Source organism: Girardinichthys multiradiatus, chromosome 14, assembly GCF_021462225.1.
Source record: "Girardinichthys multiradiatus isolate DD_20200921_A chromosome 14, DD_fGirMul_XY1, whole genome shotgun sequence".
Taxonomy (NCBI): domain Eukaryota; kingdom Metazoa; phylum Chordata; class Actinopteri; order Cyprinodontiformes; family Goodeidae; genus Girardinichthys; species Girardinichthys multiradiatus.
The window spans coordinates 26,771,259-26,795,715 of record NC_061807.1 but is presented as its reverse complement, the minus strand read 5'-3'; the positions used below and the strand labels follow the sequence as shown (position 1 = coordinate 26,795,715).

At 40.4% G+C, this 24,457-nt stretch overlaps 2 protein-coding genes across 3 annotated transcripts; one reads left to right on the top strand and one right to left on the bottom strand.

Moving 5' to 3' along the window:
• Positions 1 to 347: 347 nt before the first annotated feature.
• LOC124880686 (solute carrier family 2, facilitated glucose transporter member 4-like) lies at positions 348 to 18,839 on the top strand. Its single transcript, XM_047385952.1, has 11 exons — positions 348 to 682; positions 2,896 to 2,991; positions 9,897 to 10,057; positions 12,646 to 12,770; positions 12,938 to 13,053; positions 13,219 to 13,381; positions 14,356 to 14,543; positions 14,664 to 14,768; positions 16,171 to 16,272; positions 16,354 to 16,557; positions 16,655 to 18,839. The coding sequence occupies exons 1-11, from the start codon at positions 650 to 652 to the stop codon at positions 16,871 to 16,873; spliced, it is 1,512 nt and encodes a 503-aa protein (XP_047241908.1). The 5' UTR covers positions 348 to 649; the 3' UTR covers positions 16,874 to 18,839.
• A 47-nt stretch (positions 18,840 to 18,886) lies between these two features.
• Positions 18,887 to 23,301, bottom strand: LOC124880688 (Y-box-binding protein 2-B-like). 2 transcript variants are annotated; one of them, XM_047385953.1, is made up of 9 exons: positions 23,033 to 23,260; positions 21,899 to 21,962; positions 21,796 to 21,829; positions 21,637 to 21,726; positions 21,311 to 21,553; positions 21,147 to 21,241; positions 20,848 to 21,064; positions 19,959 to 20,102; positions 18,887 to 19,885 (listed from the first exon to the last, which is right to left on the bottom strand). In XM_047385953.1, the coding sequence occupies exons 1-9, from the start codon at positions 23,109 to 23,111 to the stop codon at positions 19,856 to 19,858; spliced, it is 996 nt and encodes a 331-aa protein (XP_047241909.1). In that variant the 5' UTR covers positions 23,112 to 23,260; the 3' UTR covers positions 18,887 to 19,855. The 2 variants fall into 2 exon arrangements, with proteins under 2 accessions (XP_047241909.1, XP_047241910.1); XM_047385954.1 differs by lacking the exon at positions 18,887 to 19,885 and having other exon boundaries at positions 20,040 to 20,102; positions 20,844 to 21,064; positions 23,033 to 23,301.
• Between the last annotated feature and the right edge of the window lie 1,156 nt (positions 23,302 to 24,457).

Sequence of the window (24,457 nt, the reverse complement as noted above, 5' to 3'; positions counted from 1 at the left end):
CCAACTACATGCCGGTTTATCATATACAATCCCAGCAAAATATATTGAAGTATGTAATTTGACAAAATACGTAGAAGTCGTCTGAAGGCTTTAACAAGATGCTGTTTCACCTATCTGTGGTCATAATGTTATGCCAGATCGGTTTAAAGGGAGGCCATTGACGCTCTAGTGGCTGGTAGGAGTACCTGGAAGTGGGCCCCTAAATGAAATTCTGCTTAGGGGCTTATTCGGCCTTGGGCCGGCTCTGGGTCTCCCCTTCAGCCAATGACAGTTAAGGTCAAGGCAGCTTCCTGCTTGCGTCTCGACCTCTTCAGAGCAGCGTCCCTCTCTCTCCCGACCCTTCATCTCCCTCTTCTTCCTCCCTCTCCGCTCCTACATGTACGAAAGAGAATGCGCATTTGCGCAACGTCGTCATTCTATCCGAGCTGGACTGGCAACACAAACCTTATACAGAAGAGAGGGCAACCTGCGCTCCGGGGCGCAGCAGATTTGTACACTTTGGGGCTTTTCTGATTTGGATTATATTATATTGTTCCGTTTATTTTTGTTTTCGCTGCTGATTGCGCGGGTTTCAGTCCGGGGTCGTCTCCATTTGGCACCAGACGCATCTGTCACCATCTGAGACCGGGTGCTTAAAGCTGTCAAAGTCATGCCGGCCGGGTTTCAGCAGCTCGGAGGGGAGGTAACCTTTACTCTCTGTTTTATAGTTGCAAAATGATTTGGGGAGTTGTGTCTTACAGGAAAATTGTTTATTATTTAACCAGCAAGTGCGCATTTTAAGCTGAACATTTTACCAATCAAAATCTCTCTGAGATATTGCATTTCAGTTTTGCAAAGAAAAACTGAATTTCAGTCAACTAAAACAAATAACATAAAAGTGAAGATTAGTAAGATTAGTAATCCAATATTTTTATTTCACTTTAAGCATGGTTTGACAATATTAGTGGCTTTGAATACCATAGTGTAAAAAAAGAAAAAATCTCACCTTGAGAAGTCAAGTGTAATCGTTTAAGTTTGGTTTGAGAGGAAAGATTTGGGAGAAATCAATTCTGGAGCGATCCTGGATCATAAACAGTCATGGTCAACTTTTTTCTGTCATGTTCACCAAAGTATCAGCTCCTATAAAAAGACTTGTGTGAAGGCTTTAAAAAGGAATCATTTATTGACCAAGCCTGCAGTTGGTTGCAATTGTAACACCAACAGATCAGAGGCAATTTAGTTTCTTAATATAATGAATTTTGTATTAGCCATACAGGATTCTGACATGTAAGACATGTATCCTGATGCACAGGTTATATCCTGGCAACTGTGACTCAATGAATTACAGAGTATTTAGTTGTGCTTGCAATGAATTTTCACTCATGAAGCACTATTTACCTTTACCCACAATGCTAAAAATGCTAAACAGCGCTTATTTAGAGACTTAACACAGCAAGGTCAAGACGTGGCAATATGGCTGAATTTGACGCTTTATGATGGGCCAAACTTTGGTAAATGATTACAAGAACTGAATGTAAGAAAAATAGAGGATTGCATTTGCAAAAGAAACTTGGCTCACTTTTGTCATCAATGTTGTTTCTACAAACCTGAGGTTTTATCTAGTGCACAAATATAATTAGATACATGTATCCTTTTTCTCTCACCAGGGCCACATTATCAGAATGTTACCTTTTTATGAGGTCAAGTTGTTCAATCATGGCTCCAGAGATTTCTGTGTAACCAACGCCTCTTTCCAGACATTGTTTGGTCAGAGATGTAGATGACAACACAAAATGTGTGAAAGATTAACATGAAACCACAGGTTTATTGTCAGACATTTAAATTTTTGTATGATGCATGAAAGTTCAACCCTTTCAATGGGTGGTGGACCTCGATTCCCCAAGGTCATCTTATCTGTCACAGCTCAGACAAGTGCCCGGTTCCTGACGGGAAACCTGAGGGAAGTGAAAGTTCAGGTCATGGATGACACTGAAGGGATTGTCTCTGGTCAGGATCAAGCTTATTTATAGTTAATATTACCTAACTGTTTAAATACAGCCTAGATCTCAGCGCAATGCAGCGGCTTGCTAAGAAATACATTCAATCAGTCATCCACCCAATCATTCACTGGAAGAACCGAGACTCCCATACAATCGGCGCCACCGGGCCTTCTGACCACCATCAGCAGGCAAAGCAGGTGAAAGCCCAAGGACATAGTGAGAGATTCAAACCCCTACCACCATTGCCACTGTCGTTTCTAATGTATCTTGCTATAGTGCAAGATTTTATATTTTTAATGGATGCTAAAATATCACTTCAGTGATGTATGGGAAATCATATAAAACAGCTACACCTCTGCTAGCTTTTCCCGGCTGATGTTCATCTTATGGAAAACAAAATCAAATATACTGTATTTAGAGTTAAAAGTATAAACACACAAAGCATTTGGTAAAACAAGGCTGTGTTTTTGTTTTTGACTGGCTCCATACCAACCTCTCTGACTCTTTAATATAGTTGGACGTGGTAGCAGTCCTTGTACCAAAAATCCTTTATGCAGACAACAAAACTATGACATTGCCATATTGCCATCGTGGTAGAAAACTGGAAAACCGTCAGCCTTGCTCTCTAGAACAATCTGGCAGTCGTGCTTAATAAGTTCTTGACATTACAGCACTTGTCAAAATAGTAAGCTAGGGGGATTTTGACATCTTGCTAATAACCCAATTAAAGGTTAACCTCATCCAAACACACAGAATCTTTAGATATTCACCTTTTACGCATTTGTCCATTTTCATTTGAAAGAAATTATGTGGGACATCACCTATAACATCAGCACACTTTCCAGTATTACTACCAGGCTACAACTAGTAATATTTTTGTGGTCTTTTTGTGTTGTTTTGTTTGTTTGCCCTGCAGACAGTGACTGGAACCCTTGCTCTATCGGTCTTCACTGCTGTTCTGGGATCGCTAACGTTTGGATACAACATTGGAGTCATCAATGCACCTCAAAAGGTGAAAATAATACCTTCTATTGACTATTTAGATACAATAAATCAGCTGCAAATAGTGTCAGTATTTATTTTTTTGTGCTACCGCAATAACACTATGAACCGCTATTGCCAAAATAATGCCTTGATTGTGCATCTGTATGTCTCACTTCATCTTCTCAGACTTGCTACTATTAAAAGAACATTCTACTAAAAAAACAACTCCCTATTGGTTAGCACAGAGCAAAAATTATTTGCTGTGAAAAACTAAACAAGGGCCTTTGGCTTATTTTAGAGGCAATAGCTCATGCAAGTTCCCTCTGCTGATTTTCTAACTTCTTATAACAGCTAGCTGTGCCGCAGTGCTAACACTAGCTTGTATGTAAACAGGAACAGTAAGTGGGTGCTGGTAATTTCACCGCTTTACTATTTCATCTTTAGAAGCCTATTTTGGGTATGAACTATCTTCCATGGGTGTCAGGTCTCTGTGTTGGTGCGCAGTTTGTGTGTTTTTTTTTCCTTCCCTCTGCTCTAGTGTTCTGAGGCCTTGCATCAACTATCGCAGCTTAAAGAACATAACCATCAAGAATAAATGCTCTCTTCCCCTTCTCTCCTCAGCCTTTGAAGCAGTTCAAGGAGCATCTATTTTCATAAAACTTGATCTGCGTAACGCCTATCATCTTATTCGGATTCGGGAAGGGGACAAATGGAAAACAGCCTTTAAGACTCCAATCGGACATTTTGAGTATTTAGTTATGCCTTTTGGTTTTGGTGTGCAGTGCCTTTGCATACATAGCTGTCTTCCAGGCCCTTGTAAATGACGTCCTGAGGGATTTCCTGAACGTATTTGAATTTGTCTATCTGGATGGCATCCTCATTTTTTCAAAGAACCCAAAGGATCACCATCATCATGTCCGGTCAGTGTTGCAGAGACTTTTAGAGAACAGTCTGTAATAAAGACTGAGAAGTGTGAATTTCATGTCCCCACTGTAACCTTTCTTGGATTTATCTTTGAGAGTGGACAGGTGAAGCCAGACCCCAGCAAGATTTCTGCAGTTTTGGAGTGGCCAACCCCAACAAGCCAAACAGCTTCAACGCTTTCTAGGTTTTGCCAATTTTTACAGATGCTTTGTCCAGGACTACAGCCTAATTGCTTCTCCTCTTACTGCCCTGACATCCATTAAACAACCATTTATATGGTCTCCCCAGGCAGAGGAGGCTTTCGCCACCCTCAAGCAGCGTTTTGCTTCTGCTCCTGTTCTAACCCATCCCAATCTCAAGGAACAGTTTATCCTGGAGGTTGATGCATCTGAGCCCAGGGTTGGAGGAGTCCTCTCTCAACAGTCCCCGGAAGATGGCAAGTTGCACCCATGTGGTTTTTTCTCTAGGTGATTCTCCCCCGCTGAAAGAAATTATGATGTTGGAGACAGAGAACTACTCGCCATAAAGATGTCGCTTGAGGAGTGGAGATACCGGTTACAGGGTTCTTCCCTAACCATCGTTATCTGGACAGACCACAAAAACCTGACTAATATCCAGAAAGCCAAGCGCCTTAACCCCCGCCAGTCACACTGGTCACTTTTCCTTTCCCGTTTCAATTTTTCTATCACCTACCGTCTAGGTTCAAAGAATGTAAAGCCTGATGCTTTGTCCAGACAGTTTTCTGCCTCTGAAGAGGAGGCTGAACCAGAACCCATTATTCCCCCATCCTGCGTTGTGGGAGCATTGTCCTGGGAACTTGAAGGCCTTATACACCAAGCAAAACTGGATGAACCTGACCCAGGTGGAGGTTTGCCTGGCCGCCTATTCCTCCCAGAAACTGTAAGACCCAGAGTGTTACAATGGGGCCACTCTTCTAAGTTCTCGGGCCATCCTGGAACTAGCCGCACTATTGATTTTCTTCGCCATTATTTCTGGTGGCCCTCTTTAAATAAGGACACTGCTGAGTTTGTTTCTTCTTGTGCTATCCGCGCTAGAAACAAACTATCATACCAACCCCCGGCAAGTTATCTTCAACTTTTACCAGTTCCTAGTTGTCCTTGGTCACACAGAGCCTTGGATTTTGTTACTGGACTTCCCCCATCCAGAAACAAGACGGTCATTCTGTCAATCATTGACAGTTTTTCTAAAGCTTGTCACTTAGTGGCTCTCACTAAGCTCCCCTCTGCCTCCGAGACAGCTAGGCTCTTGATAAATCATGTTTTTAGGTTACATGGTATCCCCACAGTGATTCTCTCTGATCGAGGTCCACAGTTTGTCTCTCGGGTTTGGAGGGACTTTTGTTCATCTTTAGGGGCTAGATCCCAGACCTCTTCTGGCCACCACCCCCAGAACAACGGGCAATGCGAAAGGCTCAACCAAGAGCTTGAGAGCACTCTTCGTTGTTTGTGTAACAATAATCCTACCTCTTGGACTCAACATCTATCCTGGGTCGAATTTGCACACAATAGCCACATATCTGCTGCATCCGGCTTCTCGCCGTTTGAGGCATCTATTGGTTTCCAGCCTTCACTCCTCCCTGCTGCCTTTCCTGACCCCATTCTTCCATCTGTCCGTAGTCACATCCTTTCCTGTAAGAGAATCTGGAACCAAACTAAGACCGGCCTCCAACGCACCGCTACTCAAAACAAGAAGTACACCGATAAGAAGAGAAGACTCGCCCCCACTTATTCCCCGGGACAGGAGGTTTGGTTGTCCTCCCAGAATTTTCCTTTAAAGGCTCTGAGATTTTTGGGGCCCTTCAAGATAGAGTGTATCATCAGTCCCACCACCGTTCGTTTGCAGTTGCCATCCCATTATCGTGTCCACCCCACATTCCATGTGTCCCAGATAAAACCAGTCTTGTCTAGTCCTTTGTGGAGGGGGTAATGTCAGGTCTCTGTGTTGGTGTGCAGTTTGTGTGTTTTTTTTTCCTTCCCTCTGCTCTAGAGCGTTCCCTGGCCGGTGCTGCTGATTGAGTCTAATCACTGGGCTTCTTAAGGAGTTGAAACTAGGAGGGAGATGTCAGCCGTTGCTACATTTTTGTGGTAACTGACCATGGTGTGCAGTGCCTTTGCATACATTTTCCTGAGTCTAATCGGAATTTTTCTTGTCTAGTTTTTTCCCCAGACCTTCCCTGTCGGGTTTCTAAGGCTCCTAGTCCTGTGATCTGTTTCTGAGCGAGCTTCAAGGTGTGTTCCTCGTCTCCTACTGTGAGTCTCCCTGCCTCCTCAGCTTCTGGCCCTGGCTTGGGAAAGGTTTCTTGTGGAGGACCTTTCTCCTGTTGTTACCTGCTTGCCCACCCTCCTATGTGGGAACGCTTAAGCTGAGACGTCACTTGAGAACTAAGGGAAAGAAAAGAAACTGCTGCCGACCACACTCATCCTGCCAACCTCCATCACAGAGGAAGGACTTTCCTCCCCAGCTAAGCCACTACCACTCTGGCTGTAAGTCCCTGAACAAATCCTCCTGAAAGAAAACGCCTTCTAATTCCCCTGGGATATCCATAACCCTGTCACCTTCCTTTCCGGGAAAGAACCAGTCTCCTGCTGTCGTTGTCTGGATCTCTGTCTTGCCCCGTTCATTTTTTCACAAATAAATCTGTTAAAACGCTGCCCTGAATTTGTGGTTGTGTTCTCCTCAGAGTTTAAAGAAACGCTCCATTATGACAATGGGATGTTTTCGTCTGTTTCTCTGGGACAATTTTTAAGTCTTTGACAGCTGATGATTAAAAGTAATTTTCTTTAACTGCTAATGCGTAGAAAACGTGACTATGTGACTTTAATAAACAATATCTATCAGCAGGAGGTTGTTTGGAGATATTTTGATGTGAGTTATTTTGATGCTTCCTGAAAATTATTTAAATCAACATATACTTAAGATTTCTGTATTTACCATCATAATTCATCAAAATGCTTGACGAAGGACACTGGGTTTCTTAAACAAAAAGGATTGATATGGTTTGTATACTATGTATGAGTTGAAGAAACCATATGTTAATGTGCTCATACAAATTGGTGAAGAGATGAATAGAGCAGGAGCCATGGAGATTTAGCTACAGATGTTGCATTTTCCTTATTTTATTTATCCACCTCATTTCTTTTCTTTTCATTTTATTATTATTTTTTTTTACATGTATTAATTTACAAAACAAGAGAAGCAGCTAGGAGACCAATGGTAACTCTGAAGGAGCTCTACAAATCCACTGCTCAGGTTTGCAGAATCTGTTGATAGGACTATAGCATTACACAAATCTGGCCTTTATCAAAGAGTGCCAAAAAGTAAGCCGTTGATAAGACATCCTGTTCACAATTTGCACAATATGGCTGTGCTCTGGTAAGATGAGACCAAAATGTGCCTACATGCCACATGCTTTGTGCACTTCACCCTGAACACATTATTCCCAAGGTAACACAGGGTGGTGGAAGCATCATATTGTGGTGATGCTTATATTCAGCAGGGAGATGGAAGCGGGAAATAGTTGATTTGAAGATGGATGGAGCTAAATACAGGGGAATCCTGGAAAGAAACCTGTTAGAAGCTGCAAAAGACTTGAGGATGGGGTGGAGGCTCACCTTCCAACAGGAGAACAGCCTTAAACATGCAGCCAGAGATACAATGGAATGGTTTAGCTCAAAGCATATTTGTGTCCATCAAAGCGTACCTAAATCCAATAGGGAATTTGTGGCAAAACATGAAAATTGATGTTCACAGATGTTCTGATGGACTGAACCCTTACAGTTTCACTATAACACAGACTACATTGCGTTGTTGTGCTTGTTAAGCCAGCCCCACACACTCAAAATGTTTACAGGGGGCATTGTTACCATAATGCCAATGTGTTTTTCTGTTTATCCAACACCTTTTGACAGACGTTCTCCTTACTTTCTGTTTTTACAAGGTAGCATGTCAAAGCAAAACATTGTCAGATGGTGTTTAGGAAACAGAAAAGATAGAGGTTCAGCTGGAATGTGATGTCCTGAGCTCATCCAGACAAAAGAAAATAAACACATCAGGAATCATGTATAAGGATAACAGCATAATAATTATGGAAAAACAGGAAATGCTTTTAATTTTATGAAAATAAAATCATATTGCAGTTTGTTTTATGATGAAGGAGGAGACATGAAATGACTTGTCTGTCATATTTTGAAGCAAACATGATCTCAAAGTTATTCTCAGTACCCAAAATATATACATATGAAACACATGGTTCATTAAAGACTGACTTAATGCTCATTTTGTCACCACATTTGATGCTTTAGTATGGTAGTGCTTAGTGAAAATGTCATATTGAACATTTGAACATTACATGAATGGCACTGTTATTGCAAAGTAGCTAAATGCTTTCATTGAGATATGTCAAATCTGCAGACAGTTTGTTTGGTGCAACAGAAAGAGTTAACAGCTTTGCAAAGAGACAAACAGAAAATGCAGTCTGCTGTGGGTTGGTCTTGGCTGCTGGTACCCAGAGATCTGCTGCTGTTGAAGCTGGTTTACTGTAAACACTCAAACAAACAAAAGCACATTAACCCAGACTTTGCTTTTTTTGGTTTAGTTTGGTGGCTATAAATGTAACACCATCAAATGTTAACTGCATTTGTTTGTTCCATTTACATCTATAGAACACAATACTCTTTTATTGGTAAAGTTGTGTTTAAACCTTAAAATAAGTTCATCTTTGATAGCAGAATTATAATCTCTGACTGAAAACATTTATTATTCGGGGTAAAATCTAATGTTAAGAGATTCTAAAAACTTTTAAATAATAATCCATGGTGTCCTGTTGTTTTTGGGGTATAACATGAAATGACACACAGGCTGATTTCTTTTTGGTCTTCAATATAGGAAAGACAACAGAACATGGCGTTAAAGTCAAGCAGATGTATGTCTTCCATCTTAAAGAGTCAGGAAATGATTCCAATAAAACAACAACTTGCTAAAACCCGCACATATCTAGCAGGGCAATGCTTAAAAAGTCTGAAACAACTGAACTTGTGACAAACAAGGCTGGTCAAGGATGTTTTTTTCTTGACGTCACTCACTGTGAGGAGGATACAAAGGGAGGTAAAATAAATTTCCAATGGTCAGTCTTGCAGCAAGGACTGCAGCAAAAAGAGGCATCCTGGGGTCATCAAGTCTCCATAACAACTGTCAGATGCTGTCTTCATGCCAAACGGCTGTTTATGAAACATTGTAGTAAAACTCCTTTTCTGGCCCACTATCATAAACGTGCGCTTGTTGAAGTCTAATGAGACTGGAAATGTGTGCTTTGGTCAGGTGAGACTGAGATAAGCCTTTTGACAACAAACGCTTCAGATAGGTCTGGAGTAAAGGAAACGATAATTATATTTAAAAGCACCTGATGCCCACTTTTAAGTACGATGGAGGACCTTTGATGCTGTGGGCCTATTTTTTTCAAAAGCACTGGGAGCCTTGTTAGAGTACATTGCACCAGGGAGGGTAATCTCTGATAAGGTTTGTTGTTTTGGCGGACCCAAACGCATGCACGAGGCAGGCAAAATCACAGTAAAGTGGTTTACTATTGATTTATGTGTCGTCATCGTAATGGTTTAGTCACTGGGTCTTTTAGCAAGATAATGATCCAAAGCCCATGGCCAAAGATATTGCATCAACCTTCTGTGATGCCCATGTCAGCCTCCAGACTCGAATCATAAATGATCGAGGTAGATTGTGAAAAGAGGAAAAGTCTAAGAATCTCTCTTTCTGCATGCTCCAACCTTGTGAAATGTTACAAGAGAAGACTAACACTGTCCCATGACTAAGAGGATTTGTACAATGTATTAATAGCTGGAGTGCCAATCAGTGTGGAGGGTGCTGCAAATCAACTGTGTCTCATGTGGATTTACAACAAATAATCCCAGAGCTTTTTATACTTATTTGCTATAGCTTAATTAGTTATCACATTTTTTCTTTGTACATCCTCTGCAGATCATTGAGGAGGACTACAATGCGACATGGATCCACCGGTATGGAGAACCCATCACCACAGGAACCCTGACCTCCCTCTGGTCGCTGTCTGTGGCCATATTCTCCATCGGTGGCATGCTCTCCTCCTTCTGTGTGGGCTTCATCTCAGAGTGGCTGGGCAGGTAGGAAAACACAACATGCTGGAAGTGGACATGTTCTTAGCCCATGATGCATGACCGAGATATCTGAGACGCAGCAGATACTTCTTAATTGAGTTCATATTTGAGGTGTGAGGTGAGTTTTGTAGATGCGAAGGGGGCTGTTTTTCAAACAAAGACACCTTGTCTTACCATTATTGACAAATCGTGGAGTTTAAGTTCCTTATTTCTTCTGACTTCTATTCAGCATCTTAGTGCAATAAAACATGAAGCTATGTTAAGGCTTTTTACACATCTTTACCAAAGGAGTGTCAATAAAAGTTGCACCGCTGGTAAACTGACTGTATCTGAGGGTTTCGCTCTAAATCTTACCAAACAGTGAGATCTTTCCTTTGTTTAGCTATGATTCAGTGTGTTCCTATCTATGTTACATTGTTACTGTCCTTGTGACCCTCAGTATCCAGTCGTAAGGATTCAGCTGAAGTTCTATCCACGATGTGTGTCATCCAAGTTTCCCTCTGTAACCAAAGTCAAAATGGAAACTGGCCGGGCGGCTGGGCATAACAGTGGGTAGAGGACAGCGTCAGGGAGGGTGTAAGAAGTATGGGTGGGGCAACAGGATAGAATCTTAACATGTCTTCCTTGAAAAGCAGCTGCTTTTGGTGTTGGTGGGATAGTTGCTGTGACCTCTGAGGTCAAAGTACTCCTTGGAAGATGGAGTACTTAGTAGTTTTGCTGTACCCTTCTTAGATATAAGAATAAAAACTTCCACACTTGGTTGTATAATTATATTATGGCTTCATGAAAAAAGGTTGCTTAATAGCACTAAGATATTAATAAGGATCAATATTTCTTTACACAACAGTCCATTTAGTTGTATATTCAGAGTTTTTTTCTTTTTTTTTTAAATAAATAATTGAATTTAACGCATTAAATTCCCAGCCCTAATAGCTTTATCTAACTGCTGTTGTCTCTCTGCTGCTAAAATGATACAACGTATTTTTGATCATAGCTATGATTACATTATCTTCAACATTTGTTAAGTGTTTTTTAATCATAGAATAAAGCAAAAAAAAAAAATCCCCTTTTAGTAAATTGATTATGTAACCATGATTGCTCCTTAGGGTAAATGGGTTGAGCCTTAGAGACATACTGGTTCTGCTGTTTGAATTTCCTTTATTTAGCTAACACAGCTTAATAGATGGCTAACATTAACTTATATTTTAGAAATATAACTATAGTAAGCTTTTATATTATGTTGTTTTTGCCCTCTCACCCTTGTCTGCTGGCTTCCTTGAGTTTTAGCTGACACTGACATTAAATGTTTTCTCAATACTACTTCACACTGAAACATAACTACAACCACATTTTTAAATTCACTTAACTGCTTATCTCTAAAGCACTGAACCAAAAGAAATGTCATCTCAAGGCAGTTTACAAGACAAATGAATGAAATCTATATTTAAACATTCCATATTGGCTCAAATGTAATTCAGATCCACCTAATTTATTCTAGTACAATCGAGACATATATAATTAATCAGATTATATTACAGTACAGTCAAATTCTGATGATAATTTAATGTCACTTGGTAAAAAGTTATGTGTCAAACAAGCATCAAAATGCCTTAAAATGATAACTATATGAACTAGAAAGCATTCATAGAGGGCAGACCTCCACCTAGGTAATAGTGTCATTGATGCATGTCAGGTTTTTTCTATACTGATGAGCTATACTCCGGATGTCTTCTGGTCATTGTATGCCAGCTGCTGACAGGGTGAGGAACCGTTTGGGAACTCCGAGTTGTCCTACTATGGTCTGGCAATGATAAAGAATCCTTCAAAAAAAACTCCTGCATCCATATGGTGCTTCACATCACCATCAAAATCTAATCACCGGTTCCTTGTCCTAATACACACCTTGTCTGAAGATTTCATCAAAATCTGTTCATAACGTTTTCAGATATTTTGCAAACAGAAGGACTGGCAAATGGTGACAAAAACACAACCTCCTTGGCAGAGGTAATGAATGTAAAAGACCTGTTGAAACACTAAATGCAAATTTGCAGCTTCTTTTCAGTAGGGAATTGTGTCAGCCACTAAGCAATGCTAAAGAAGATTGAACATTTAAAACAAAAGTTAGTTATTATTCAAATTATAAAATTCTTGTAGTTTTTAATTTTGTTTTAGGGGATTTTCAATCTTACAGTAATTTATTCTGTGGAAGTTTTGCTGCTTAGGACTAAAAATCATATTGATCAGTTTTAAACTGCAATATTTAAAATTTTCATTGTCAGCTTTAGAGCTTTTTCATTTGTTTGTTTGGTAAAAACATTCACAGATATTTTTCTGTAAGTCTTATCGATGTCGCTATTACAGCTGTCATAAATAAATAAATACATGCAATGTTATTAACAGTGGAGTTTTTGTATCACACTGCCCTCTAGAGGCCAAAATAAATTAGATTTCATGTTCACAGTCATACCACTGGAAGACCATCTAATTCACCAAGCATTTCACATTAAATGCGAAACAAGTGATGTAACCCATCATTTATCTTGGATTGGATTCAAACATGCACCATGATTCCAGCTTTTTTATGTTTCTTTCAGGAGGAAAGCGATGCTCGCCAACAATTTGTTTGCCTTCATTGGTGGGAGTCTGATGGGAATGTCCAAGCTCTGTTTCTCCTTTGAAATGATGATCCTGGGACGTTTCATCATTGGGGCCTACTGTGGTAAGATAATGTTTTGATTTATCTTTCCTTGGTTTTCCTTGTACTTATTCATGCGAACTGAATTGTAAAAAAGAAAAAGAAACTGGAGGTTTACAGCTTTTTTTAAATTAATTGGTCACTCCTTTTTCAAATAACAAACTTCTGTCTTTCTCTTCCTTTATGCCCAGGGCTTGCATCTGGCTTGACACCAATGTATGTGGGGGAGATAGCTCCTACAAGTCTTCGAGGTGCACTCGGCACGTTGCACCAACTGGCCATAGTCACCGGCATTCTTATAGCACAGGTATGGTGTGACTGCATACAGCTCCCAGTTATTGGCACCCTTTGTAAAGATGCTAATACATTATAATACGTTACTGCTCTAGAGACATGATGAGCCCGAGATGTCACTCTTGCTCGAGACCCAGCGTACCACATTAATACTTTATTTCTTGTTACATTGGATAAGATTCTGGGTCTGGAGACGTTACTGGGCAGTGAACACCTATGGCCCGTTCTAATGGGTTTAACCGTGGTGCCAACTGTACTCCAGATGGGTCTGCTGCCCTTCTGCCCGGAGAGCCCTCGATTCCTCTACATCGTCCGTAGTCAGGAACACCACGCCAAGAGTGGTGAGTAGAGTCGGTGTGCTACACATTGTTCTTGAAACACCATAGTTTGCCATAAAAACCTAAAGATATTGTGTGATAATTGCTAGTTTTGAAGTTTAAAACAGATTACATGTCACGTTAGATCATAACTAAATAAATAAGTACAGCTAAAGATCAAATCTAAATCTGCCAGGGAAATTTATAATTTTAGAGTTAACTGTTAATGTTGGCCCCATATTGAAGTGCTTCAGTTTAGATGTGTACTTAGTCAGCTTGGGCTCATAATAGACTATTGTGGGACCCATTATTCAATTCAATTCAATTCAAAAATACTTTATTAATCCCAAAGGGAAATTAAATAATTATAATAATAATTTATGGTTGATAATAAACGAATCCTGTTTCGGGAAAACAAGTTGGGCCCCTTATGTAGGTCTTTGCTGAGTCTTTAATGGATAATAAGGAAATGGGCATGTAGGTAATGAGTTCAAATTGCACAATAAATCTATGACCCATATGGGTCCCACTTTAAACACAGAGTTGTCCTGCAACAAACTCAGTTGCCAGTTGACACGGTGCCATGATGTAACCTGTAGGCAATCTGATCTGAGGACAATTTCCAACCATTTTTCAACCTACAGGGACCCCATATGTAAATACTAGTGGAAATAGTGAATAAAATAAATATTCAAAAAATAGTCCACAATACATTCAAATCACTTTTGAGATTTGAGCATTTTTTTCCTAATTTACATTTATTATTCCTCAAAAAAAAAACAACTGATATGCAACGATTAAGTACATAAGTAGAAACTGAAAGCAGTTTGGAAAAAATGGCATTGCAAGGGTACAATACGGGCGTATGAGTTAGTAAGGGTGTGAATCAACCTGAAGTTTACCTTGGCCACAATAAGTAAACCATTAAGCAAAAGATTGTTGGATGTTGTCAGTTCTCTAGTTGCCAGACATGCTTCATTGGTGGGTCTTCTGAACAGGCTTGAGGAGGTTAACAGGCCAGCAGGAGGTGGGTGACATGCTAGCAGAGATGAAGGAGGAGAAGAGGAGGATGGACATGGAGAGAAAAGTATCCATCCCTGAGCTCTTTCGCTCCACTCTTTACCGTCAGCCCATCATCATCTCCATCCTGCTGCAGCTCTCCCAGCAGCTCTCTGGAGTCAATGCAGTGAGTTTGATTTTTTTCTGAATACATTTTCTGGCATAGCAATAATAAGGTCTCAAAACTTAACCTGGGACTCAGTGTGTGGTATTGATTGAACTCAGATCTGTTTAATCCCTCCTACAGATTTTCTACTACTCCACCAGTATTTTCATGAAGGCAGGAGTCCAGAGTCCAGTCTATGCCACAATAGGAGCTGGAGTGGTAAACTGTGCCTTCACTGTGGTCTCGGTGAGATATCTTTATCCTGCCCTTTGGTAGCTTACTCTCACAATAGAATTTAGTTTTAAGTGTTTTAGACACTTTATACAGGCTTGATTTGAACCACATTGAGTCAATAAGTGTCTCTTTCTGTGTTTATCTCTGTTATCAAAGAGTAAATAAGATAAGAGGAGGCTGGTCACTCATTTTCATGTTGAGTCCTTTCTCCAGCTGAGCTGAGTTTGGTTTGATACATTTTAGGTTTTAATGTCATTAAAACAGTCAGAAATATAATATTTGACATGTCAAACCCATGGTGGTGGCATATCCACCAAACATTTGTCTACTCCAGCTTGTCCTTGGAGTGTCATTAAGGGAGAGCTGGTGCCTATCTCCAGGGCAAGAGGCGGGGTACACCCAGGACAGGTCGCCAGTCCGTCACAGGGCAACACAGAGACACACAGAACAGACAACCATTCACACACCCACTCACACCTAAAGGCAGTTTAGAGTATTCAGTTGATCTAACAGTCATGTTTCTGGACTGTGGGAGGAAGTATGATGTGCTCACTGGTTGGATTGTTTTTGATTCCCACCTGAAGTGGAGCGATCATGTCCAGTTAAACTAAAAATCTATCTATTCCAGTCACCAGCCAATTTCCCTGTACCTCCCTAGTCTCTACACCTGAGAAACAGGATCTGAAAATCACGTCTTTAAGAAACTAGAAAAGCTTTTCAACGATATTTTAAGTTTTAGAGATGCACATGTAGTTTTAAGTCATGTCATGGGGACTGCAGACTTTGATGAATCATCTGTCCATTGATAATATACTCTAGGACAAGTTTTAGCTAACGGGTCCTTATGAATCAATTTGCTTATGCTACACTATAATTTTCTGTTGGTCAAACTGTTATATTTGGCCTTTCTCTTCAACCAAAGAAATGGTGAAAATGATCTTTATAGCAGAAAGCTAGAAACAGTGCTATCCATTTCAAAATGTGTTCTTTGCTAAGTTTTACTAGATTTGCAAACACAACACTGGTTCCTCCCTTGCATTTAGGAGCATTTTATGTCTACAACAAAGTCTGCCTTCTTAGAACAGATGAGTAGGGAATGAGGGAGTTCAGCACAACAATGTGTCTCAGTAGTTAGAAAACAGATTGCAGTTGCGTAATTCATTCTGTCAATGACTTGTAATGGCACATTGTCTTTCTGGAAAGGTGATTTTGAGGTCAAATTTAGATTTCGCACAGAATTTTTGTTTTTAACACTAATTTTGCTGTTAGCTTTTGTTTTAATCGGTTGCTAATTGGTAAATGGTAGAAACTAAACTTGTGAACAACCTTAATGAGGTGACTGAATAAAATACGTACATTAGGCTCAGATTTCAGTAAAGGTTTCACTTTTACATTGTTTTTCTGACATAAACAGCTTTTCCTTATGGAGAGGATGGGTCGGCGGACACTACACATGTTAGGATTGGGAGGAATGTGCATTTCTGCCATTATTATGACTGTAGCTCTGGCTTTACTGGTGAGTAACTCCAATATTCAGGTTTGGTATGTTGTTATTTGGTCTTACCAATCTCAATAAACTGCTGCCCCCACATGACAGGACAGCATTCCATGGATGAGCTACATTAGCATGCTAGCTATCTTTGGCTTTGTGGCCTTCTTTGAGTTGGGTCCGGGTCCCATTCCTTGGTTCTTTGTAGCTGAGCTGTTCTCTCAAGGCCCAAGGCCAGCTGCCATGGCTGTGGCGGGCTTCTCCAACTGGACTGCCAACTTTGTCATTGGCATGGGCTTCCAATATGTTGCAGTGAGTACCATCAGCACTAGAAAATGAGAGGTTTGCAAATGTTTTTGACATTTGGTCCAACTAAATTTATCAGTAACTCATAAATCTTCCTTCCTAGGATCTATGTGGGCCATATGTATTCCTGATATTCGCAGGGCTCCTCCTCTTTTTCCTCATCTTCACATTCTTTCGGGTGCCAGAGACCCGGGGTAAGACCTTCGATCAGATCGCAGCCAACTTTAATCAGCACTCAGTGGCGGGCATGATGGATATGGACATGGAGCTGAACAAGTCCAGCACGGAACTGGACTACTTGGGGGATGAAAGCATCAACTGAAGAGTCCAAATGAAACAAAAAACACACTGAGTACAGCTTAGAGTGAAGTTTGTGTATGGGCCCTACTCCAAAATGTTATTTTTTGACATATGTTTTAAGATCCGTAGTTCTATTTCATATAGCTTGTGGTGCCAGAGCAGTGTTAAGATGAATGTGTGACAATGTGGATGTTTTTTGAAATTGTTGTTTGCTGGTACCACAGCAGTTAGACTACTGGTGGTTCTGACCTTTGCTCTAACAGCTCAACACCTACGGGTTAGACTGACTGCTATATTTTCAACAAAAAAAAACTGACTGTTGAGGCATTGACTGCCGGCGTGAGATGATTTTATTTAATGCTGATGAACTCAGATGCAGTGTTGATAGAGGGAAAAAGTTTGGAAATCCTGCACTTTATAAAGAAGGACTTAGGTGAACGGAGGTATAGGTATAGGTTCTTAAGAATCGGTTGTGCTGCATGTTTTAGATGTAACCATGCTCCAACAAATCAGATTCAAATGGTTGTATTAGCCCTTCACCATCTTGTTGGTAATGGCAAATGTATCTAAAGCATGCAGGATATTGAGTTTTGTGGACTGAAAATGGACATCACTGATTTAGAAAGTTGAAGTGACTTGATGGTTTTTCCTTAAGATGGGAACACGCTAGAATAAGGCTTCTTCAAGAACTGACTAATGGTTTCATTTTTTTCTTGTTTTAGGATAGTAGATTTTGGAAATGAACAAATATATTAGAAAAAAATACAATTATAATTCATTTATGAATGAATTAAACTAGTTTGCATCAGTACCAGATATAAATCGCTAGATGCACTGGAAATCAAGCAACGCATCAGGGTTCCAACATGTTTATTACAAATTTCCATACTTTTGCAGATTTTTTTGACATTTTTATTGAATTCTGGATATTTGTGTATGGCGTTTTAACTTTGAACTTGCTGTGCCTTTTTTGTTGGAGGAAAACATTTAATTGTGATACTGTCGCTAAATATTCCAATGACAATATTGCTCCAAGCAAATATTGACTCAATTTATTGTGCAGCTCTAATTTGCAGGTTGCACAAATAAACCAATGCTGAAACTGGCTTACTACCTGAGCATTGTATAGAGCCACTGCTTCTGTGGTGTCTCTGAATTAGCTTTGATCAGTTATTTTAACTGATCGAAGCTTCAACAAGCTCTACAACTCTTGGCTTTGTCAAATAAGGAAATTAGTATCTTGGACTAAATGCAGATATTGAATTTTTTGTACTTGTATTAAACTTCACCAAAATAGAATTTTTTGTGCATGTTTCAGACCCAAATTAATAACCACAGGTCCAGTTTAGCTTAAATGTTAGGTTTTCTATTGACCAAATTAGTTAAATGGCCCTTTTTGATTTATCAAGTAGTGTTCAGCCAGCAACTGATTAACCAAAATACTGATGGTAAAAAACAAATGTAATACCCCAAATATAAAAAAGCATATCTCATAAAACCACTGCATTAATTAGGCATAGACATATCCTTTTGAAAATGGAATATGTCTAGAAAAACATTTTACCCACCCCCAAAACTTGCAGCTAATTCCAAACTTCAGAGTGTAGGAACCCTGCATTGCATTTTAAATCCGAGCTAGAGTTCCTTATATGCGTGTTCCCCCCTTAGGTTTTAATGTTTTCCAGAGAAAAAGATTTCAGGAAACCTTTTGGTACTCCATATGTACATAATGTTTGGGTGTTGTCATGTATGCGGGTCTAAAGTTTCTACTCTGTTTGCACTCCAGCTGGTTTATGGTATGGACGCTCAGGTTAGATAGGATTTATTTTGTAGACCACAGGCAGCAATTTTGTGTAGTCTTTGCATCCATGTGTGTGCCTTCTGTCATGTAGTGTTCTGAATATTTGTATTGAGATTTTTCTTCCAGTGGACCTGTAAATTTATGCTGTGGTTATACAAGTGCTGTAAATAACTGTACAAGAGGATAATCTTTTCTCTTATTGGATTCTAGTCAGGCAAAAAAAGGACAAAATTATGAGTTTTGCAAACATGATTTATTAGTAAGCATTCCAAGTATTGACATTGCACATAATCCCCTCCAGCAAAAAAGGAAACATAAAACCGAAGAAATAAAGTTTTTCATCAATCCATCCAAAGCCTAGGAGATGAAGGGAGCATAATGCTTCAACCAATTCTGGTGGTTCCAGAACTAAACTGTCTTCAAATACGAACCACCAGCTGCACACCTGCTTGGGTTTCCCCTCAAACCAAATTAAAAAACCAAATAAAAATATAAGGCTGGTTCCTCTGAATACCTCATCTACCCTCATCTGGTCAATTAAAGAAAATGCTCTTCTAAGAGAGGTCAGAATAACTGAGCCACCAAGCAGATTGTTCTTTCCCATTTTTTTTTTTCCTTTATAAAGATTTCTAACTTTTTAATTACACACACCCATTGATATCACATTTTCTAAGCCGCCGACTCCTCGCCAACCGCTCAATGTATAAACAAGTTGGGAGAGAGGAGGTGACAGCAAGGAGAGAAATCGTGGGAGTGAAGGGAGGGGAGAGCAGTGCATATGTTGTGAAAGAGGTCCAGCTCTCAAACCCCAGGACCTAACGAAAAAAAAAGCATAGAAGGCACAGGGATTTAAATAGTGAAGAACCAAACTTCATATGCCTCTAATCCAGAAACAAGGATTAGGCTGTTCTTTAATCCTGGTTTTCAATTTAAGAAAAAAATAATGCTTTCTGTGTTTTAACTAAAGTCCAAACTTAAAAAACATCCTTTAAGACTCCATAAAATATCCTATCCCTTTAATGCCAGCGTTCCACTTTAAACCAGTCCGTCACAAGGCCCACTTTAAAGACCACCCACACTTGTCCTAAGACGCACAAGAGCTGCAATCTCAAATTGTCCAAATCCAGAGTGTCTCAACTTTTTTTGGTGTCAGGTCCCACCTTCCCCCTGGGGGTTGAGGACATGTGACAAGCCAGAGGGCCATCACTGTGTTGGTGCTTGGACAACTTCCTCCTGAGGGCAGAGAAATTAAAATGTGTCAAAGTAACCATACAAGAAAAGTTGAGATGATGTTCCAGCTCTTTACCTCAGGCGATTTTGGTGGTGTAGGAGAGGTTTTCGGAGAGGTTTTTGGAGACGCCTTCGGTGATTTGGGTGTAGATTTTTCTTCTGTTAGCTTTGCACTCTGAGGTGGGGTCCCAGGTTCTGAGGCAGACTTCTCTCCATCATTCTGCATTTAGGAGAAGAGAGACTACTTTAAAATCAGTCACAAAACAACAAGAACCATTTGATACCTCTGATCGTTACAATGGAACATATGCCCTTTTACACTATTCCCTACATCGAGCTGTTCGACTCGCTTTTTCGTTAGTAATAGTTATGTCAAGTCAAGTTTATTTATATAGCGCTTTTCAGCAACAAGGCACTCAAAGCACTGTACGAGAATGTAGGATTATTCTTCTCAATGTAGAACCGTTTACCATTCCGAATCGCACTAAAAACATGTCAGAAGACTGTAGGTCACCGATTGGTTAGGGGGTGGCGTCACTAGGCACAGCGTGCCTCAGTAACTAATATTTTCAACTGTTAAATCGTTTTACGCTGGGCTGATTGTGCATATGACCACTATAGCAAGCTAGCATTAGCTTACCCTAAACATGTCGTATGGTTCATATCCTTCCAGCAGTCTAGACTGTTGTGTTTTTGGTGCATCACTTCACTTAGGACAGTGCCGCCTTAATATTACAATCCCACCCCCATTGAGATGGTACTCAATTGTAAAGGAAAATTAAATTGTTAAACTGATCCGATCCAACCCTAACAGATTAGGAACCAATGGAAAAGGAGCAATAGTTACCAGCAAATACAGATATACATCCTAAACCAATAGATTTAATGGAATCACTTCTTATGCAGAGGACAGGTAATTACCAAATTTTTAGTTTTAGAAGCCATAATAAAAATCAACCACTTGCTTTTGAAGTAGAGGATTCAGAGTTCCTTTGCCTGCGCCGTCTAGACTGCCGCCGTGGTTTCTGGCCTTGGCCCTCTGCTGTAGCCTCTCCATTGGTCTGGCCAGCCTCAGGGGACTCCAGCTGTTTTACTTCTACCTGCTGCTCCTTGCTTTCTTCTGGAATAGGAGGTTTCTGGTCAGTGATAGACTGATCCGGAGGTGGGTGAGGGCGAAAAGGTCTGGATTTAAGGGAAAGTGTGCTTTAAAAAAACAAAAAAGAAAGAAAAGGGCTTTAAAATTCAAGCAGCAATATTGGGTTACCCGCGGTACGGACGCCAGAACCTGCGCCTTTGTGGTCTCTGCTGCTGCGCCTGGTCACCTTCTGCAGCACCATCTTTTTCCTCTCCAACTTCCCCCTGTTATTCCAGCAAAAGCTTATTCATGTCCAAGCAAAAGGAAATGTTCTTCAAACTACTGAAGCATACATTTTGGGCATCCTGTTGTGGTCTGCGGGGCCTACGTCTCCGAGGTGGAGGCCTTGTTGCCCCCATCTCCTCCGTTTGCTCTCCCTCAGGCGGAGGAGCTTGGTCATCGGCTGGTTTGCTCTGGTCTACAGGACGGGGGCTGTGGGGGAAGAACCGCCGACGGAAACGGCGTTTGTTCGGAGCGTAGCGGCTTCCTTTTACTGGAATGCCGCCTGGACCTGTAACGTTTGCTGCTTCAGAGCCCTGGTGAAAATAATGAAACCAGTTCTTGAACAAGGCTAGAACTTTCATTGCAACAATAACTTAGCCATTCTCTTCAATCTCACCTTGGCTGCTTCAATTACGTCAAACTCTACAACTTCCCCGTCTCCAACGCTACGGAGAAACTTTCTAGGATTGTTCTTCTTGATGGCAGTCTGAGGAAGACATCATTGTCAAAGAACGGTACGATCAAAACATGATGAAGAATCAAAACTTAATCTCACCTGATGAACAAAGACGTCTTCCTTAGTGTCATTCCTGTAAGAAATGATAGCTTAGCAGATATAATGGGGAGTTGTTAAGCCAATACATTGTATGAAGTGGTACCTGTTAATGAAGCCGTAGCCGTTGCGGACGTTAAACCATTTCACTGTGCCTTGCACTGCCGTGGCTGCAACAGAGACACAAGATCCAAGGAGTCAAGTTTTCCCCACATAAGATAAATGGTATACAAGCCACTTTACAGAAACCATGCTGTTATCTTGCTCTCAACATCAATCATTAACAGTCAAGACTTTGAAACCAGGTCTGCTCTGGGTCACAAGGGAGGGGAGCATAAGGACAATACAACCCGTTTAACGTCTTCATCAGGCAAAAGGCAAGAGTCATGACTCGGCAAACACCAATTCCAGATTTTTTATTTATAGCATTTATTTTATAGAGACAGATTCACAACAACAGACAAACTGAAAAAGCATAAGTCCCATGCGTGCATCTTGGTGCTTATAGAGTGAGCCAATTTGCAACACTTGTCCCTAAATGAGCTTTTATGAACAGTATATCTAAAACACTAGTTAATGGAATGAGGATGAAAGAACTGGCAGTGGTACTAACATATTCAGACAAAGCACAACAGAGGGATTAAGACATGGCAGTAAACATTAAAACATGATTACAGAGGGGTTTTTGACACAGCCATGATTAGTTTTTTTTTTTTTTTTTTTAAATGCTGAATCTCAGAAAGCAGTTTCTGCTGCTTTTTTGGAGGGGGGACCGTTTAATTAGTTTGTGTTGTTTAGGGAAATGATTTGCAGCTGTGATGACTTCACTGCTGATAGAGACCGAATCTGCACGTAATGTCAGGAGCAATATAACTTGTTCCCCTTTTTTTTTTTCACACAAATGCACACTGTAAATTTATTCAAATGATATATATATTTTTTTATCCTTATTTTTTTTTAATTGTCCACTTAACTGGATCCCGTATTCCTACATTAAGGCGACTGGATGCTTGTAAGTATAACACGTGTCGCGCTGTAAGTGAAGCCGTAATGATTTCTAGTTGAGTCTTCAGCTTCTAGCTGTGATTGCCAAACCATCCACACAACTTTCACGTGTCAAAAGATTGCAACACAGTTCAAGGCTATATGTGCACCAGTATTCAGTAAATTAATGCACGTAACGCTCCCTCAAACAACCAACCAGACTGGTTTGCGGCTCTTCCACCCTCTCTGCACCCACCTATGACTTTCCTCTCCGGCTGAAGTTTGTCTTCCACCGGGGCTGATGGTGGAGCGCTCTGCGCCTCGGCGTCGGTCATGCTCTCTCCTGCTGTTCCTGCTGGTTTCGCTCTTGTCGCCCCCTCCCTGTGGTTCTCTTGCTATTCTCGAAACTTTTCGGCCCGCCTCGGTTAAGGTTTTATCCCGACGTCACCTCACGCTGCCGGGCGGAAGCCGCGCCCTCATTGGTTTCACGAGAGCATGAGCTGGAACCCGATTGGCTGCGAGGAGTCGCCAATTGTGAGGGAAACAGTGACAGGTGGCGAACAGGTAAGAGTGAGAGGAGCTGATTCTTGGCACCGGAAATGGTGGCTCTTTTGACGTGAAAACAGATCGACACGTTTTACAAGCACTTTGAATGTCAATGTGTTAAATTTCAGTCCAATCTACAAGACAACGTGTTACAAACCCCCGCATATTAACCTCCAGTTTTAAATGGTTTTTAATAATGTATTTAGTTGGGTTTGATTATGTAATTGACTGCTTGGATGACGTGGAAAATATGTTTAACTCTGTAGGGTGTTCAGAGATTTTACAAAAGTGATCCTGACACTTTTGATGTGAATCAGTGAACTGAACTGAATTGGAATGACCCGAATTAAATAGAATTTAACCGAATTTAACTAAATCTACTAGCACAGGAATATTTAAACTGAGCGGAAGTGAATTGCGTTTTATGGAGTTTAAACTTAAAGGAACTGAACAACTAGAACTGAAATCAACTGGACTTAATGAAACTGAATTACTCAAAGTGAGCTGAACAAAACGGCAATGAACTAAATGAAATTTAAATTCAAAATTGAAGAGAGCAAATTAATTAACTGAACTAAACCGAAGTGAATTAAAGTAGAGTGGAATAAAACTTTCTGCGTTAGCTCAAGAAGGTCAGCTGTCAAAGTTCAAATTAGATATTATTGTTAGATGTGATCTGCATGGCCGTCCCTGTCATTACAAGTGGGCTTTATAAAATACCAATAGCTTAATTGCCGTTTTGCCTTTAAGTGCAGCCAGCATAGGTCACTGGACTCCAGTTTCAGACCACAACATTTAACCCAGCGTTTCCGACAACAGCCAAGTTCAACAACACTATTTGCTGCACACTTGTGACAATGAGTCCACAGCAAGAAAAATGTTACAGATTTATAATCGGATTACTGGTCAGAGAGGGAATAAAATAAAAGCAAGCTGGAAAGACTGCGGGGATAGGACTAGGCTCTGCATGATGCAGGATAATGTTTGAAGAGAGATACGTTGAGCTTGTAAATAGCTCCTATTTGCTTCCTGATTAATGATTTATACTTTTAATCAAATTTGGTGCACATCGGAATTACATTTTAGAGAATAAATCTGCAGAAAAAATTTGAAAGAACAGAAATTACTTGCTCCA